Source organism: Nymphalis io, chromosome 7, assembly GCF_905147045.1.
Source record: "Nymphalis io chromosome 7, ilAglIoxx1.1, whole genome shotgun sequence".
NCBI lineage: Eukaryota > Metazoa > Arthropoda > Insecta > Lepidoptera > Nymphalidae > Nymphalis > Nymphalis io.
In genome coordinates, this window is record NC_065894.1 from 8,376,808 (window position 1) to 8,396,229 (window position 19,422).

At 30.6% G+C, this 19,422-nt stretch overlaps 2 protein-coding genes across 3 annotated transcripts; both read right to left on the bottom strand.

Moving 5' to 3' along the window:
* Nucleotides 1-949: 949 nt before the first annotated feature.
* On the bottom strand, nucleotides 950-3,330 carry LOC126769751 (trichohyalin-like). The gene is made up of 3 exons (XM_050488669.1): nucleotides 3,310-3,330; nucleotides 2,071-3,094; nucleotides 950-2,001 (listed from the first exon to the last, which is right to left on the bottom strand). Exons 1-3 carry the CDS (start codon nucleotides 3,328-3,330, stop codon nucleotides 950-952), a joined length of 2,097 nt encoding a protein of 698 aa, XP_050344626.1.
* Nucleotides 3,331-13,561: 10,231 nt separating this feature from the next.
* Nucleotides 13,562-17,427, bottom strand: LOC126769588 (uncharacterized). 2 transcript variants are annotated; one of them, XM_050488451.1, is made up of 7 exons: nucleotides 17,262-17,427; nucleotides 16,891-16,962; nucleotides 16,461-16,579; nucleotides 15,948-15,997; nucleotides 15,477-15,509; nucleotides 15,121-15,207; nucleotides 13,562-13,625 (listed from the first exon to the last, which is right to left on the bottom strand). In XM_050488451.1, the coding sequence occupies exons 1-6, from the start codon at nucleotides 17,397-17,399 to the stop codon at nucleotides 15,137-15,139; spliced, it is 483 nt and encodes a 160-aa protein (XP_050344408.1). In that variant the 5' UTR covers nucleotides 17,400-17,427; the 3' UTR covers nucleotides 13,562-13,625; nucleotides 15,121-15,136. The 2 variants fall into 2 exon arrangements, with proteins under 2 accessions (XP_050344408.1, XP_050344407.1); XM_050488450.1 differs by having other exon boundaries at nucleotides 15,477-15,515; nucleotides 17,262-17,414.
* Between the last annotated feature and the right edge of the window lie 1,995 nt (nucleotides 17,428-19,422).

The window sequence follows — 19,422 nt, forward strand, 5'->3', positions numbered from 1 at the left end:
GCTGTTAATACGCTACAGTAACAATAATATTAAATTAAAGGAATTAATCTTTAGGGGTATTGATTAATTATTATTCTTGATTAATTAATTTTGTTTGCAATATTTATTGTTATTTTTAATTTATGATTATTTTTAACTATGGCTAAGGATGGTGACTATGCTAGTTATTGGGGAACTTCTAATTTCGAAGATGTTTGCGCAATCTTCGTGATTACGAATAATAAAAACCATTTAGTTTCTCCTTCCTGATGTTCAACTAGATAATTTTGTATTCAAAACGGTAGCTGTATGCTTTCTAAACGAAGTCACGTTGTCTACTTAAATATTCTTCAACTATTTCCAAAAATGTGTGCGTTTTTAAAATTATGTACATTGTTTGCCCCATATTAAATCTATTGGATAAAAACCTTAAAATACAGCTGGTTTAAAACCAGGTATTTAAGTTATTTTAGTTTTAGCTTAGTTCGTTATTTATAATTTAAAAAAAAATCATGCTTCTTGTACTCTGTAAATTAAAATGTCGCTAAGATAGTAATGTTAACCAGTAGAATAGCTTGACAAATTAAACTTAAATAGTAATTGACATAATGCAGTATTTAAAAAATAATAATTAAAAGATTAAATATATAATTAAAAATAAGTTCTACCACATCTATCTATATCGGAACAAAAAAATAAAACATTATAATATAATCAATGATACATTTCGTTTAATAACAATATAACAAGAGCCTTAAAATTAGATAACATATACTTACACTAAATGAAAAACGTGTTAACTATTCATATTAATAAAGCATTCATTTAAAGAAGTGTGTTAGGACTAGGATTTAGGATAGGGTATTTAGGATAGGGATTTAGGATAGCGAATATGAATTTAGCCTTGGAGTATAATTTTTTCAAATATGAGATATTCTTTTTGGTATTTAGTACTAGTAGTACCACTATATTAATAGTGTTTGACTACCGCTACAGGGATATGCTTGACAATTTCTGAAGGTACAGGATAAGGATGTGGTATTTTAACCTCGTAAGGCTCAGGAACAGGAACTAGGACTGGTGTAGGAACTGCAACTTTGACTTTCCTTACCACGGGCACGGGAAGGTGTCTCGTTACACTAACCTCTTTATGGATAATTATTGGTGGCCTTTGATTAAAGGCTTTTGCTTGATCACTTCTTCTTTCATCTTCGAAGGCTTGTTGCTGTCTAAAGATTGATTCTATTTGCTTTTCAACTTCAGTTTTTTGTTCAGATTTAGAACTTGATTGTATTTGTTCAGCTCCATTTTCTTCTGTGCTTATTTCTTTTTGGTTTTTTTGGTTTTCCTTTTGAACATTCGATAAATCTTGCTGAAAACGTTGTTGACCAAAAATACCTTCCCATTGTTGTTTTAGCTGTTCATACGATAAGACATTTTCTTGCTTTGCAGGTTCTGGAGTAAATGGTACCCAATCAGACCCGTTTTGTAAAACACCCTCTTGTTGTGTTTTTTTTTCCTTTTGAGAATTCATTTTGTTCTGCGGTTCATTTCTAAAAATGTCAGTGAATAATTTTTGTCCCTGTTCCTCCTTTGACTTTTGCTGTGAATACAAATTCATAAAATCATAATTACTTTGTTGGTTTTCAAAAGTTGTTTTAGGATAAAATGAATATTGTGATAGAGCTTCACGTATTTCCGCCTGGGGTTCTTTAACTTGTGAGAGAATCTTATTGTATTGATTATATGTTTTTAATTGTTGTTGTTGATTGTCATGTGATAAAAGTCCACGAAGTTCTACTTTGGGTTCTTCAGCCTGTAAAGAAATCTTGTTGTATTGATTATATGTTTGCAATTGTTGTTGTTGTTGTTGTTGTTGATTGTCATGTGATAAAAGCCCTCTAAGTTCTATTTGGGGTTCTTGAGTTTTTGAGGTAATCTTGTTGTATTGATTATATGTTTTCAATTTTTCTTGTTGTTTATTGTCTTTCGATAAAATTGAACGAAGTTCTGCCTGTGGTTCTTCATTTTGTAAGAAAATATTGTTGTTCTGTTTATATTCTTTTAGTTGTTGTTGTTGTTGATTATTACTTGATAGAAGTTTTGACTGAGATTCTTCAATTTGTGAAAGAGCTTTGTTATATTCGTTATATTCTTTAACCTGTTGTTGTTGATTTTTACGTGTTAAAAATCCACGAAGTTCTGGCTGGGATTCTTCAATTTGTGAGATAGCTTTGTTATATTCATTATATTCTATCAGTTGTTGTTGTTCTTGATTGTTACGTGATAGAAGTCCACGTAATTCTGGCTGGGATTCTTCAATTTGTGAGATAGCTTTGTTATATTCATTATATTCTTTCAGTTGTTGTTGTTCTTGATTGTTACGTGATAGAAGTCCACGTAATTCTGGCTGGGATTCTTCAATCTCTGAGATAGCTTTGTTATATTCATTGTATTCTTTCAGTTGTTGTTGTTCTTGATTGTTTTGTAATAGAAGTCCACGGAATTCGGGCTGGGATTCTTCAATTTGTGAGATAGCTTTGTTATATTCATTGTATTCTTTCAGTTGTTGTTGTTCTTGATTGTTACGTGATAGAAGTCCACGTAATTCTGGCTGGGATTCTTCAATCTGTGAGATAGCTTTGTTATATTCATTGTATTCTTTCAGTTCTTGTTGTTCTTGGTTATTACGTGATAGAAGTTCACGTAATTCTGGCTGGGATTCTTCAATTTGTGAGATAGCTTTATTATATTCATTTAATTCTTTCTGTTTTTGCTGTTGACTGTTACGTGATCGAAGTCCAAGAAGTTCCACTTTGGGTTCTACATCTTGCGAGATAATTTTGTTGTACTGATTATAAGCATTCAAACTTTCTTGTTGATTATAGTTTTGTAAGCCTGATTTTTGACTAACTTGAGAGACTGCAGGTACCTTACCATTTTTCAAATCCTTAATTTCCTTTTCAGTCAGATATAATGTAAACTCTTGAGTGGTATATCTTTTATCAAACTTTTGGGGCGATGTTGATGATGTATCTGATTCTTCAATTGCTTTTGGACCAGTTTTCAGTTGCTCTGATTTGCTAAGCGCTGCTAGGGCTAAAATGCAAAATATCTGAAAAAAGATAAATATTTATTGAACCAAACTAAAACTAATAATGAATAAAGTTAAAATGTTCTTATCACTTCTTGTAAAAAACATATAAACACAAAAAAATATATATATTTAGGAAATGTATAATCCAAATGATGTTGATATCAAAACTGTTACTAATGTGAAGTATTGTATTTCTTGTCAATAAACCTTTAAACATTAATATATTTACTTACATACGCTAGCAACTTAGTCATGATTGCTGCTGTCGATGAGATCAGAAGAACTCTGGTGAAGATCGAGAAAGGACATCGTTTTTTATAGTCGCAAGCTCAAAAAAATTATACTGGATGCCGTTTTGGAATAATTTTGAATAAATTACGTTTTGATTTTATAATTTACCGGAAGCATCGATGAATTTGAAAAGTACATAAATATTGGGTTAAATGAAAAAAAAAGTCGTTTTCTGTGTTAAATATGTAAAACTATGTATGTGTGGGGTGATACATTAAAACATGTTCGAAACGAATTCATGGATGGTCCAATTTCTAAATTTTAATAATTATGAAACATTTTAGGAATTTTAACTCGTCTGTATTTTTTAATTGTAGGTATATGCATAATGTATATTATTTATTTCATGACCTTTAAACAATATTTTATAATGTTGATCAATGATCTGTCTCAAATGCATAATCAGACGTTATCAAATTTGGGCACAAAACATTTCATTAACTTCAAATAAAACCACGTTTCGAAATGGTCAACTAAATCTTTTTCTACTTACTTCAACGTTATGCAGTTCATGCAGTTATCACCTGTAATTGAGGTACCACTTCTTTTATTTTATTTTTTATGAACATTGTGCTATCATGTATCTGTGTGTACTTTGTTGGTGATCTAATAAATAAAATAAATAAATGTTACACAAATATCTTGCTAACATTATATTATAAGTATGAGTATGAATATACTCAAAGTCAAATAAGTGCTTATTTTTTAAATTACACTCAATTAAATCATTTATATATTATATCGTTTATATATATATATATATATCATAATATTCATAATCTTCAAGGCAACTTAACAATACGTTTATTGCGGCATTTATGAATTGTTCTTTTACAGTTTTCGGACTTAAATCAATACTTTTATAATAAAGTTCTTGTATATATTATTTGTTAGATTAATTCCATCAAGTATTAGTGATAGATGAATTTATTGCTTTTTAATGTAATCAGAACAAAACGTTCATGCATTTCAATAATTATTAATTAACACGTATTGTGAGTATTATTATATTATTTTTATAAGAAATTAATACATATAAATAACTACCATTTTTGTTTAGAACACGCATAATTCTACTTACTGTTATAAAACAACTAGTAACTAACGGACACTTAATACTTAGTGCATCATAAAATTGATCATATTCCTAAGAATGTATGTATAAATATCATTATGTTATATCTTTAATACACAATAAAGAACAAGAGAATATCATTTAAGGTATAGAGAGGATTTAGAAGGACGAAGCTCCGTTCACTGGTACATTTTCTCGTTAATTTATCTACGATTGAGTCGATAGATTTCATCTAAAAGCAAATATGCAATTGTTCATTTATGTCATACAGCGGCATCAACTTTACAAACGATTGTCGTAACATTAGCAATACAATTAAATCTTAATGATTCGATTTAATCTTTATTAGAATCTCCATGTGAAATCAGTTGAAGGTAAAATATAACTAAAATATTATAATTTATTGGGCGCTATAGTTTCTGGTATTCTTAAAGTTTCATAACAAACGAATGTATTGGAAACAACTCCTCGTCTGTATGAGAAATTATAATATTTTTATTTTGTATTATTGAGATATAGGTAATCTAAATAACATTATAATGTTTGTATTTGGGTTATCTGTGGCAGTTAGCAACATTTTAAGTTATAATTTTTACTTAATTCAAATGAGACGTTATTAAAGTACGGTCAAGCACTTCAAATCGTAATTTTGCAGAATTAAATTAAATGAAAAGCTAATCTACAGATTCGGTATGTAGATTACGGAGATGAACCGGCAAGAAACTCGTAGTAACTCATTTTCACAAATTAAATGACATCATCAACTAATATGCAAGCAATTAAATTAATATTAAAAATTCTAGTGGCTAGCTAGCGTAGCTCGATTAGTGTTTTTACCTAATGACTATATTTTTATAAGTCCAATTTAAGTAGACTGAAAAAGTTAAATATTAACTTAGTGTATAAACAGTGATTCTATTACCTCATAAGAATCATTCTTATGGTAACGGTAAGTATACTTGTCCAACCCTTAGTAATATTTAGGACAATAAAATTGAGTTTTCATACAGATTCATTGTTATTTGCTTAAGTAAACACCTTTTTAGCATCAGTTTGTTTTTTTTAGTGTCTAATAATTGCTTAAGTTGAAGTCAAAAACATAAAACAAAATACTTAAAAACTATATATTTATAAAGTTGTTTTATATGTGTTCAATATGTATTAATTTATTTCAAATTTCGAATGGTATAAACGATAACTGAGCCTCTTCCGCTAATTTCGAAAACCAATATAATTTATTCAAAACCAAATGTGTTCTTATGAAAATTTTTAAATTTGGCGAGTATAAAATAGTTGTATTATCATTTTTATTTAACAGATACCTACCTGTTCTGATCGAAGACTGTCGTAAGCTACTTCGAGATGCAGTCAATTGTAAGTTTTAAAAAACCTTTTATTAAATAATTTTAGGAATAGAATATCTGGTATTGTTTATACATTCTCAACTACAGTTATTTTATTTAATAATAATTAAAACGTAAATTAAAACATATTTTGATGCGGACGATACAATACTCTATAAGTGATCGAATGTTGTATTATGCTTTAAATATAGCAATACATTAGATATTGTTTCGACTTTAAAGCCTTGTTTTAGTACTTATAATATTATGTAACTAGTGTCAGTGCTTATATATATATATATATATATATATATATATATATATATATATATATATATATATATATATATTATATATATAAATATATTATATATATAAATATATTTTTATATATTACTTTCAGATATTTTTCATGTTAGCCATACTGGCATTAACCGCAGCAAAGCAGTTAAATCCTGGACCGCAAGCAACCAGTGAATCTTCTTCATCGTCGAAATCAAACGATAAGAGATATGTCACTCAAGAAATTACATTGTTTCTTACACCGAGTCAAATTCAATCTTTGAATGGAGCCAGAAATTCTGCGAAAAAGGAAGCTGAGGCTCAATCTCTTAAAGATAACCAACAATACACCCTCCAGAGCTACGGTCAACAATCAGAGCTAAGTGCGTGGCCAAAATATACCAGGGTAGCACCAGTTGAACAGCCTCAAGAGGAAAATCAAGATTTCATTTCCCAAGAACCATTCTTATTCAAGACTAAGCCAGTCTTTGAAAACCAAGAAGGAAGTTTTGCTCCTTTTAACTTATATCAAGAGCAAAAACTGGGAGAACAGCAAACACAAACACAAATTCAACAAGGAGGCGAAAACAAAGAGGCACAATTTTTCAATGCATACAATCCTATTTCCGATAAAGCCCAAGAAGAAGCACTTTTACATGAGGAGTTACAACAACACTGGAATCGCATTTTAGATCATAACCGCGCCCAGCTTAAGGCTCTATCCCCCAATGAGAAACAAAATTCTGAAGAGTTAAAGGCTAACAAAGAATCAAACGTGCAGTGGGAATCCCAGTGGGGAGAATCCAACTCTAAGGAAGAGGAAACAAGGTCTGAAATCGAAAAAGAAATTCAATTTGCTTTGAGGAACAATCAAGGTTATGACTTCGGGCAAGAGAACTCTCGCGCAGAAGAACAATCAAATAAGCAAAGAACACCAATACTTATTCACAAAGAAGTGAGAGTAACTAAACATCTCCCAGTACGAGTTGTAGAAAAAGTAAAGGTGTCAGTGCCTACCCCAGTTCTCGTACCAGTACCCGAACCTTATGAAGTTAAAGTACCTCACCCGTACCCTGTGCCTTACCAGATCATAAAGCACATCCCAGTACCAGTCATCAGGAAACATTGAAATGTGATGCCAATTAATTAACCTTTTAAAAAATGAGGCTGAAATGCATGTTTATTTCATGTAAAATTGTTGTTGAAATTAAAGATATTGTTGACTGTTTTATACTGTTATATAGGTCATTATGTAATACAAATAAAAATTAAAATTTTCATGATCTTTACTTAATTTTCACCCGATTCGACTATATCTAACAAGTTTTTAAATATATAATAATTTTGTACATGCGATGAATTATTGTGACAAAAAATTAGGCCAAGTACTTTGATTTTTGAATGTCTCTAAAATCTAAGATCACAAAAGGCTTAATCGATTTTATTGAACCATCCTAGGAAATCCTCTGTCTTAGAGATTTTATCTTATTTGAGACGAATTTAGTGAATATTTTTAAAAAGGTTTGTTTTGTATTTCAGTATTAGTCAAATTCATAATTTCTATATAAGTCTAGTCAAATCTAATTATTCCTTTTAACCGAATTCAAAAAGGAGTAAGTTCTCAATGGTCTATATATATTTTAATAACAAAAAATATTTGAAGCTACTTTTGTGGGCTTGCCTAGACCACAACCGAAAATACAAAAAATAAAAATGTAAATATAATAAATATATAATTATGTTGGTTAATCTTTTATAAGATTAGGTAAGTTAAATATTAAGTTGTTTACCTTGGTTTAAGATATATCATAAGAATATTGCAAACCAACCCATCGTCTATGTATACGTATGACAATGTGTTGTGTTATTTTTAAATACGATACGTAATTTCAGTCATAAACAATTTAAATATACAGATTAACTATTTTATTAACAAAAAAAATTGTAGACGAAAATCTTTTAAAGATATTGTTTCGTGTGTATCTTAAATAGATTTAACAACGAAAGATCATATATGCAAACATACTCTATAAAGTATTTTGGTACATCTAATTAATAATTATATCACATATGATATCGTATATAGCTTTAATTCATTACAATTTACCACTTTTTAAAACTGAATGAAAAATCAAGATCACGCGATAATGAAAATTCTACCTCTATGCTCCAGCTTTACTGTCCGTTCAACTTATTCTCCATTGTTACTTAACGAATCTTATAAAAGATTAGCAGCCCGCCCCGACTTCGTACGGGTAATGCATTTTTTAATCAATTAGGTATAAACATTCTCCAATCGATCTATTCGCCCATATAGTAAAGTGCATATAATAATATATACGTATGCATGAAGTATCACCCTGCGTATTTTTTCATTTATTATTGTTTTCTTGATTCTTTATGAGCCGAGATGGCCCAGTGGTAAGAACGCGTGAATCTTAACCGATGATCGTGGGTTCAAACCCGGGCAAGCACCACTGAATTTTCATGTGCTTAATTTGTGATTATAATTCATCTCGTGCTTTACGGTGAAGGAAAACATCGTGAGGAAACCTGCATGTGTCTAATTTCGCTGAAATTCTGCCACATGTGTATTCCACCAACCCGCATTGGAGCAGCGTGGTGGAATAAGCTCCAAACCTTCTCCTCAAAAAGAGGAGAGGAGGCCTTTAGCCCAGCAGTGGGACATTCACAGGCTGTTACGGTACGGATTGTTTTCTTAGGTTCTGTTGGCTAACGGCTTCTATGTGTGAGTGGGGCCTCACCGTACATTCGTCCCACATTATTAGACAGGCCTTTTGAAAAAGGTGGCCCATTATTTGTTTTCTTTTTAATGTGGGTTAATGGTCAATTCCACCGATAGACATTGACGCTATAAAAAATATTAACCATCTCTAACTCATCTTGGGATCCAATTTGTTAGGCACAGGGCCTGTACACAACAATACTAAATATGGCTGTTTGGCGGTGGGATATGTGATGACTACTTATAACGCTAATACTAATAACTGATAACTCCTAAGATAGTAATTTAAATTAAGCATATAGTTTAATCTTTAAAGAAAGGGCACAGTGGTCGCTTAATTTTTATATAGCGGCTTAAAGTTTTAAATAATAAAAAAAAAAAATTGTACGGCAGGAACGAAGCTGCTGTATTTTCAAAACCTGTTTTAACACGTTTAAGTTGAAAAAATGTAGATATTTATTTTATTTTACACCAAAATCGCAATCCTTCTTTATTAAACTCTTTCTCTCTTATTTGTATATTTTATGTTATTTTTTTATAATTTTTTCAATACAAAAATGTAAAGTATTTATTTAAATTTATAAATTTTAATTAACATAATAGAAAATAGTAATTTATTCACAATGAGTCTGGGTGTAATTATCTATATACAAAAGAAAAGTAGTATATGTAGTAAATCAGTTGTCTGGTTTCCATGGTACAATCTCTGTTTAGTTTGGGATAAAATGGCCGTGTGTGAATAATGTAATTTTTGCAAAGTACGACGTTTTTTTTGGTATTTATTTTACATTCTGAATTCTATAATTTCTCTGTAATGCATGTAAGTAGTAAGCACTCGAATCATGTGTATATTGAATGTATATAATGTGTAAATATTTATATTCAGTTATATGATTTATTAACTTATTTACACACGCTGCAGTTTCAGTTTCTCGACTTTCCATCATAAAATTACGACGAAGACACGATATAAGTCCCGCGTAAATTAAAACGATAACAAAAAAAAGTGCGGTCGGGGGACCCTCGTCAGGAACGAAGTTTTTTGCGATATTTTTTTATGTGCGAATAGACATCAGAAACGGATTTGAATCTGGATCCTTGCCGATGAGCAAACCGTTCAATGTTTCTGGTGGTGTCTCAATTTTTGGTAGTTGCACTTTTCCTGATGCGCAACACATCCCGGTTAACTCACGTCTGAATTTGAGCGCAATACAATGGGGACATTCTTTGTCCATAGCACCACTCAACTTTCGGATGAGCGGAATATTTAACATCTGAGTTTTATTCGAATGCGAGATGAAGAACGAAGCTTATGTAAATGCTCGATGTACTTGTTGGTGTTGCCGGTCATTTCCTGTGCGTCTTGTCTCCGTTCCAATTGTCGCTTTTGATTTCGTTCAGCTCGTGCCTCTTATGATTGAGATGCACTCAATTGCGACATGCTCACATGCACATTTTGTTTGTTATGTTGTTGCATTTGTTCCTCTGCTTTATCTGCTCTATTGGCTATGTTTTTTGCTTAATTCGTTTAACAGCCCAAATGGGCTATATATATCGGTTCGAAGGAGTGCAACTTTGAAACGGTTCTATTACAAACACGGACTACAAACACCGTGACACGAGATTTTTATATATAAGATTACCTAACACAATTATACATCTAACACAATTACATATAAGTATTTTCGGTTGTGGTCTAGGCGAACCCACAAAAGTAGCTTTAAATATTTTTTTTATTAAAATATGGATATACCATTGAGAACTTACTCCTTTTTTAAATTCGGTTAAAAGGAATAATTAGATTTGACTAGATTTTTATATAGAAATTATGAATTTGAGTAACATTGAATTACAAAACAAACCTTTTTAAAAATATTCACTAAAGTCGTCTCAAATAAGATAAAATCTCTAAGGCAGAGGATTTTCTAGGATGGTTCAATAAAATCGATTAAGCCTTTTGCGACCTTAGCCTTTAGAGACATTCAAAAATCAAAGTACTTGGCCTAATTATTTGTCACAATAATTCAAGGATTATCAACGCATAAACAAAATTATTATATCTTTATAAACTTGTTAGATATAGTCGAATCGGGTGAAAATTAAGCAAAGATCATGAAAATTTTAATATTTATTTGTATTACATAATAACAATATATAACAATATAAAACAGTCAACAATATCTTTAATTTTAACAACAATTTTACATGAAATAAACATGCATTTCAGCCTCATTTTTTAAAAGGTATTAATTAATTGGCATCACATTTCAATGTTTCCTGATTACTGGTACTGGGATGTGCTTTATGATCTGGTAAGGCACAGGGTACGGGTGAGGTACTTTAACTTCATAAGGTTCGGGTACTGGTACGAGAACTGGGGTAGGCACTGACGTCTTTACTTTTTCTACAACTCGTACTGGGAGATGTTTAGTTACTCTCACTTCTTTGTGAATAAATATTGGTGATCTTTGCTTATTTGATTGTTCTTCTGCGCGAGAGTTCTCTTGCCCGAAGTCATAACCTTGATTGTTCCTCGAAGCAAATTGAATTTCTTTTTCGATTTCAGACCTTGTTTCCTCTTCCTTAGAGTTGGATTCTCCCCACTGGGATTCCCACTGCACGTTTGATTCTTCGTTGGCCTTTAACTCTTCAGAATTTTGTTTTTCATTGGGGGATAGAGCCTCAAGCTGGTCGCGGTTGTGATCTAAAATACGATTCCAGTGTTTTTGTAACTCTTCATGTAAAAGTGCTTCTTCTTGGGCTTTATCGGAAATAGGATTGTATGCATTGAAAAATTGTGCCTCTTTGTTTTCGCCTTCTTGTTGAATTTGTGTTTGTGTTTGCTGTCCTCCAAGTTTTTGCTCTTGATATAAGTTGAAAGGAGCAAAACTTCCTTCTTGGTTTTCAAAGACTGGCTTAGTCTTGAATGAGAATGGTTCTTGGGAAATAAAATCTTGATTTTCCTCTTGGGGCTGTTCAACTGGTGCTACCCTGGTATATTTTGGCCACGCACTTAGCTCTGATTGTTGACCGTAGCTCTGGAGGGTATATTGTTGGTTATCTTTAAGAGATTGAGCCTCAGCTTCCTTTTTCGCAGAATTTCTGGCTCCATTCAAATATTGAATTTGACTCGGTGTAAAAAACAATGTAATTTCTTGAGTGACATATCTCTTATCGTTTGATTTCGACGATGAAGAAGATTCACTGGTTGCTTGCGGTCCAGGATTTAACTGCTTTGCTGCGGTTAATGCCAGTATGGCTAACGTGAAAAATATCTGAAAGTAATATATAAAAATATAATATAAACATAAAAATAAGTATTGTCCTTCTAACCGATTTTGGCCATGGAGGCCAATTTCAAGAGAGCACTGAAACTAGTTACAATATTATAAGTAGATCACTTAAAGAGGAGTGTACCGCCTGCATCAAAATATGTTTTAATTTACGTTTTAATTATTATTAAATAAAATAACTTTAATGGAGAACGTATAAACAATACCAGATATCCTATTGCTATAATCATTTAAAAAAAAATCAAACTTACAATTGACTGCATCTCGAAGTAGCTTATGATAGTCTTCGATGAGAACAGGTAGGTATCTGTTAAAAAAAAACGATAATACAACTATTTTATACTCGCCAAATTCAAAAATTTTCATAAGAACACATTTGGTTTGAATAAATTATATTAGTTTTCGAAATTGGCGGAAGAGGCTAAGTCTTATAAGTTTATACCATTAGAAATTTGAATTAAATTAATACATATTAAATATATGTAACAGGACGCTTTATTTGTTTTCTGTTTTTGACTTCAACTGAACCAATTATTTATTAAATGAATGCCAAAATAATGTTTACTTAAGTATTTATAGATATATATATATATATATATATAAACTATCGAAAAAACTATCGAAATTGATTTCGAATTTTGGTTCCATTTTTATAGTTTATTTCATTAATTTATATTTGCGTAACGTTCATGGAAATTTATCATAATCGAAGTGTAAACTGTAGTTTCAGCGCTATTTTGTTCATATTTTGACTATTCTATGACATTTAACAAAGTACGTAAATGTAATGGATTTTCTTTCACTTTTTCAGTTATTAATTTCATATTCCTAGTATACATATCTCGTTGGTAATTTATAATGTATATATCAATATTAGCTACAGTTAACATGTACATAGATTACGTATTTAAAAGTAGTTTAAGTTATTTTTTTTTTAAATCAGTAAAACTTAAGATTGGCCATATATGCATATAATTATATAGTTTTACATTTTGTACCCAATAACGAAAACAAGGCCGTATTAGCATAATGTTATTTTATCAAAATCATATTTAATTCTTTATCTTAGCCGTTCTTTTAGGCATAGAGTATTAATTTTATTTTACTAGGTGAAACATTAAAATTTCTCTAAATTAATTCTCATATTTAAATATTCAGCAAAAAATGATATTATATAATAATTAAAATAATTTCTTTTGCTTTTCGTTTGCAGTTGAAACGCTTGGACTTTGGAGTAATAGTGCAAAACCTTTCATAAAAAATATTACACGCCTTCTATTGCATCTGCTGGTGACATGAGGGCTGGTTCATTTTTCGCCGAGAGAATCGGAATTGCAATTCATAAACGAAATCATGTTAGCATTCTTGCCACCATTCCACGAGATCAAGATTTGTACAGTAACTATTTTTAATTTTTATTTGTGATTATTTCAGGGTTTAAAATAAAAGACCACATATAGTTAATAATTTATTTTCCAATAAATATCAGCCGCTACTGAAGTCTCTCGACGAATTTAAACTGTTAAAAAGAAAAAAAAACGTTAAATGATAAAATAAATATATTTTATTTCCTAAAAATTAATCTTATTCAACTTTCCCTTAATTTATATATTAAATAATATTTCTTTTTCAACCTGGTAGCATGAAATTTTATTAAAATCATCATTAAACCTAATATAGATTCCAAGAGATTTCACACTCATTTACATATCATAACTACATAAAATAAAATCACTTAAAGTCATAAATTATTATTTCTTTTAAAATTATTCGCTATTTGTTTTATCACTTAGCCTTATTTGGTCATTCAGCGAATTTTTTATGAAATTATAATAAATTGTATATAAAAGAGACTTCCGATTTTATAATAGTTTATATTTTATAGACATTATTTCTTCTAGCGTAAGCTTTATGTACAAAGTTTGATTTTTCTAAATAATAATAATTCTACTGTTAAGTCGATGTTATTTTATGTTTTGATATTACGAAGTTAGGATAGTACGTTCATGGGAGATTTGATTAAAGCTTAGTTACGTTATTTCAAGATAGAAAGGTAAACGTGATACCATAGGTTAAAAACATTCCATTAATATTTACTAACCCTAATTCTAATCTATGACATCTTATGTACTACTGAGGTAATCGATCAAATTAGGTAATTAATCAAATTAGACAAAAGGATTAAATGATCGTAAGTGGTCACTAATGCTCATTTCTATTAGCACAGTAAGGATTATACTACTGATTTTCACCTACGGCTTCACCCGCGTGTTAGTGGGCGCTTACGGGCAGGTTTTATGTATACGAAAGTAGCCTATATCCTTTCTTGGGGTTCAAGCCTATTTCATGACAAATTTCATCAAAATCGGTACAGTGTTTTAGCCGTGAACGCGTAACAATCATACAGAGCTACTTTCGCATTTATATTATTAGTAGGTATAGATTTCTTACACTTTCAACGCACTGTCAACCTTTAGATCTAAGGTACTAAGTCCCTTGTGCCTAATTACACAGACTCATTCGTTCCGCGACCCACTCAGGCACCCTGCACAAAATCGGTGATCTATCTATTAATCTCTATGTGGTATCGATAAGACGGAACCATTGACGTAGAAGATAAGTTTGTTACCACTGCGGCTGCTAGTCATAAATAATTATTATGAACTTTTACCTCTACCGACTAAAGTAGGCATATACCTTATCTTTTCTGAAAATCATAATCATGTAGGTAATTTATAATTTATTTATTTTTACTTATAATAAAATAATCACTTCAATTAAATTGACGAACCGGTTGGCGTGGTTGGTGGATGCTTGCCTTTCACGCCGAAGGTTGTGGGTTCGATTCCCACCCAGGACAGATATTTATGTGCATGAACATGTCTAGTATATGTAGTATATCAGTTGTCTGGTTTCCATAGTAAAAGCTCTGTACAAGCTTAATTTGGGATCAGATGGCCGTGTGTGAAAAATGTCCCAGGATATTATTATTATTATTATAAATTGTTATTTACCTTATGAATTTGAAACTCATGATGCGGCTGCTGTGGATGTACTTATACTATCTGTAGTGTCTGGTAAACTTGTATTAGGTAAAGCCGCTAAAATAAGGAAATAATTATAAAAGTTTTGATATTTTTTCAATAAATAAATTTCTTTGTTCAACACAATGTATAATACGATTGTCTCTTTCCAATGGTCGATGTGCAAATATTTATTGACGGGTATTATATACGTATATTCACTATTCAAAATATAGACAAGATAATAACTTCAATTTGATAAATTCAAAAACAATAACTCGAGAGGAGTCCATATCACTACCTGTAACATTCATAAATTCGTGATGTTGGTAATATTGTTAACTTACCTGTAGTCAAATCATCTGGGTTAGATTTTACATCTGAAACTATTTACATTTTATATTAAACATTCTAATCACAGAATAGTGGTATTTTTTTTCTTAATTAGCAACGTTTTAAAAGAAAATTAATATTCTTATTTTCTCGTCCAGTTTACCGTAAAGCTTGTGTAAGGAGTGAGTATAATAATAAACTAAGGGATTGGGATGGAATCTGCGACTTTTACGTCATTAAACTATTGAAGAATTTAGTATTATAAATATTGTTAAAGTATTAACATACAGAAATTATCATGTTTTTTTTTAAATTGCTTATCAAGTCGACTAGAGGCCGAAGACAGCAATTACTTAGGCCAACTATTTAATTAGCCAAAGTTCGTAACTACATTGTAATTAGATTACCTTTTTTTTTATGATAATGAAAAGTTGATCATTATTTATATCATAAAAAAAACAAACAAAAAATATAAAAAAGTTTACCTTGACTTGAAGCTGCAGTTGTAGCATCCGTGACTGTTTCAGACTCCGATCTGAAATTGTGTAATGACATATAGAGTCGCGGAATTTTCATTGTAATTGTTTGAGAAATAATAATACTACCCTACATTTTTTTATATTACTTTATAAATGTTATGACCGTTATACGTGCTAGGGATTTGCATGATAGTTATATAGGTACATTAAATGTTCCGGGTCCAAACCCAGGCCTGTCGTGCACATGAAAATTTATTGACTTTTTCTGTCCATATATTCAGCCCTAAGTTTGGAATTGGCAGTGCTTCGGAAAACACGTAAAGGCATCGGTTAGAATCAATTTTAGCTGCTGCCCCTTTGGATATATAGATCGTACCTGAGTATGTGCACTTACTTGTGCAATATGAAAATATGTCCTGCGTAGTTATTTAATCCCCCTTGACATGACAGCACTAAATTAACTTGTAAGTACATATATGTATAAGAGTTAATGTTGGGTAATGTAATACCAATACATACTGTATCTCCATAATAGTCTTAGTGATCTTCTCATCGTCCACACTAAAAACTGCTTGAAACACCCCTTCGAATGTGGCTGTGTACCCCGTAATACGAATTGTTATAGCTGAAGGCGAGGTCTAAAAATAAAAATGTTACTTACGTTAAAATAATATGTAAATTGTAAAAACAATATCTATTAACCCATACAAACAATTTCTCAGTTTTCTTTGAAGCTTAATGCCAAGATTCGCATTCTATCCAAGTTACTTTAAGTAAGTCAACTACTTGAAGAACTACGAAGTGCTTCTTCAAATATACGAATGCTATATATATTTTTGTGTATTCGCCGAAAGGAAAATTATACTTAGTCATATAACACTAAAAACAATAAAATTTATATAAAAATGATGATTGAATACAGTCAAGGTTTTTGCCTATTACTACTTACGACATAAAATGCTATCGAATTAAGTGAACTCCTTCTAGTTGATGTTTCTAATGGTATGCCGTTGATGTACACCTATAAAACAAATATTAGGATAATTTTTGAGCATTTAGACAAAAAAGTCGTCACTACATATATTTAATTACTAGTTAATAGTAAAATAAGTAAGTTACATAAGCTGCAAGTACAGCTGGGCTTTCTCTGTTAAAGCTTGATACCGTAGTTTGCTTATTCACTATGTTATCTAGGGAATGTTATCTTAAATAACTTAATGGTATTACGTTCAAGAATTAAACCTCAAAAAAATGTTTCCATTACGGAAGTGTAAAAATAAAAGTTGCACATTTTAAGCAAGAAGAACGTTTTAAAATTACCTTATCAACGAGACAACTGTCACAACTGTACGGAACTTCATGCTCGAATTGCTCCCCTTCATTTGGCGCCTTTAGAACATCTACTTTTGGAATTGTAACGGCTGAAAATATAAGCAAACATTTAACTACTGCTAACATTTACATTAATAATAAAAACCGAGTCTACTTTCGAAGTCATAGCCTTATCAACCACCACCGTTACTATTAATCAAATAATGGCGTTTGAAATGATTCCAAAAACAATAAATTTGCTTAATTAATTCATTTGCCCCTTTTCTATTCAATTAGCAATTTTAAAGAATGTAAATATTCGTACAAAGAGTAACTTGCCTCTTAGAGCGTCAATAAATTTGAACTGCTAGAAGCTCATAGTACACGAACTAATGATTATTATTTTTTATGTGATTTATAACTAAAAATTATATGTTTATATATTTATGTTATGGAACAACAAAAATATATTTAAAAGGCTCAAATAACAAACCCAATTTTATAAAATAAAATGGTTTTATGAATACGGCAGTTATTAAAACAATTACAGATTTATATGTAACTAAAACGTATTAGTATTATTACAAAATATATTCATACAGAAAATAATAAAAATACTATAAAAAAGTGCGCATTTTACTATTCTTAAAACGTAATTAGAATTACTTATAATATCCTTCCTTTATGGTCATTCTAACAAACTAATGGCGAACAGAAACATTTAAAGTAGGGTAAACAAAAATAATACGTACCTGGCGCTAAAATTAAAAATATTAAAATAATGTTATAATTTATTATGATAAATTGTTCTTCATTCATAACATTTGGAGTAAAAAATGTTGTACTTACAAATGTCTAGAAAATTAAATATAACAATTAATCAAGCACTTTAATTAAAATGTGTAATGTCTTAAATAAAAAAAACTCACTTTCAATAACAGCTAAAATTTTCGTAAACACTTTTCCACTATCATTAAAAGATCCCATGTATACACAGGATGCAGTGTCTTCGAACCTATAACATATACCAAGTATAATATTTACCACATGTATATAGGAAATCTATTGTAATAAATAAATAATCATAACGTTAAAGATACATGAACAAAAACAGCGTAATTTGTTATTTTCGACATTTCATAAGTGAGATATGAATATGAAGCTAGTTCTTTTCTACTACCACCTCTAAGTGTGCATTCTATTTATTAATATAATATATTCTTCGTAATATGTATATATTTTACTTGGTGGTTTAATTAGAAGCAACACTTACAACTGTGTTTCAGTTTAAAGGGTCAGTGAGCCAGTGTATTTACAAGAACAAAGGACATATCTTAGCTCCCAAGATTAGCGTCGTAAGGCGATGTAAGTAGTTACCATCAGGTTAGCATCAGGCTCATTAACCAGTCTATAACTATTTTCTGTCACCTATTTTCAATGATAAAAAATGTATAACATAAACCTTTTATTACCTGGGGAAGTTGAAATTGATCGTATTTTTTGAAGCTATAATATGAACGTTATCAGTAGGGAGCATGCTCTCCCCATTACAAAGAACATCGGACAATTCACAGGTTTGACAAGAATAGTTCATGGACAGCTCGACGTGTTTACCCACTTCGTATGAGGCGGTTAAACGGCTAGCTTTTACCACTGAAAAACATAATTAAAAACGGCAAATTGTATTCTTATGAATATAAAATATTTACCGGTTCAATAAAAATGAACGATCGCTAAAGACTTAAGAGTTAAAGTAGTATAATTGACGAGAGTGTATAATCCTAATATGGAATTGTCTACAACCCGAATAGAATAAATTTATTTTTAAATAATAATAATATATCCCTGGAAAATTATTATTGCATCTCTTATATGCAATAAGTCTCTTAGTCTTAGACCAAAAAGCGTTAAGCGCAGGCGTTAAGACTAGCTGACTAAGACCCAAACCCCAACTGTGCCTCATTTTTTTTTGTTCATTTCTTTGACCTATATCGCGAAATGTTGACGTACACCAAAGGATACCCTGCCATATCAAACGGCGAAAGTATAATAAGATCGAATGCAGCCGTGGCAGTTTACATGTTAACCAAACTAAGCGAGTCGTACAGGAACGCGAACACATAGCGGTTAAAAATATATACAAATCAAAAATCCGCAGCAGCTGAATAAT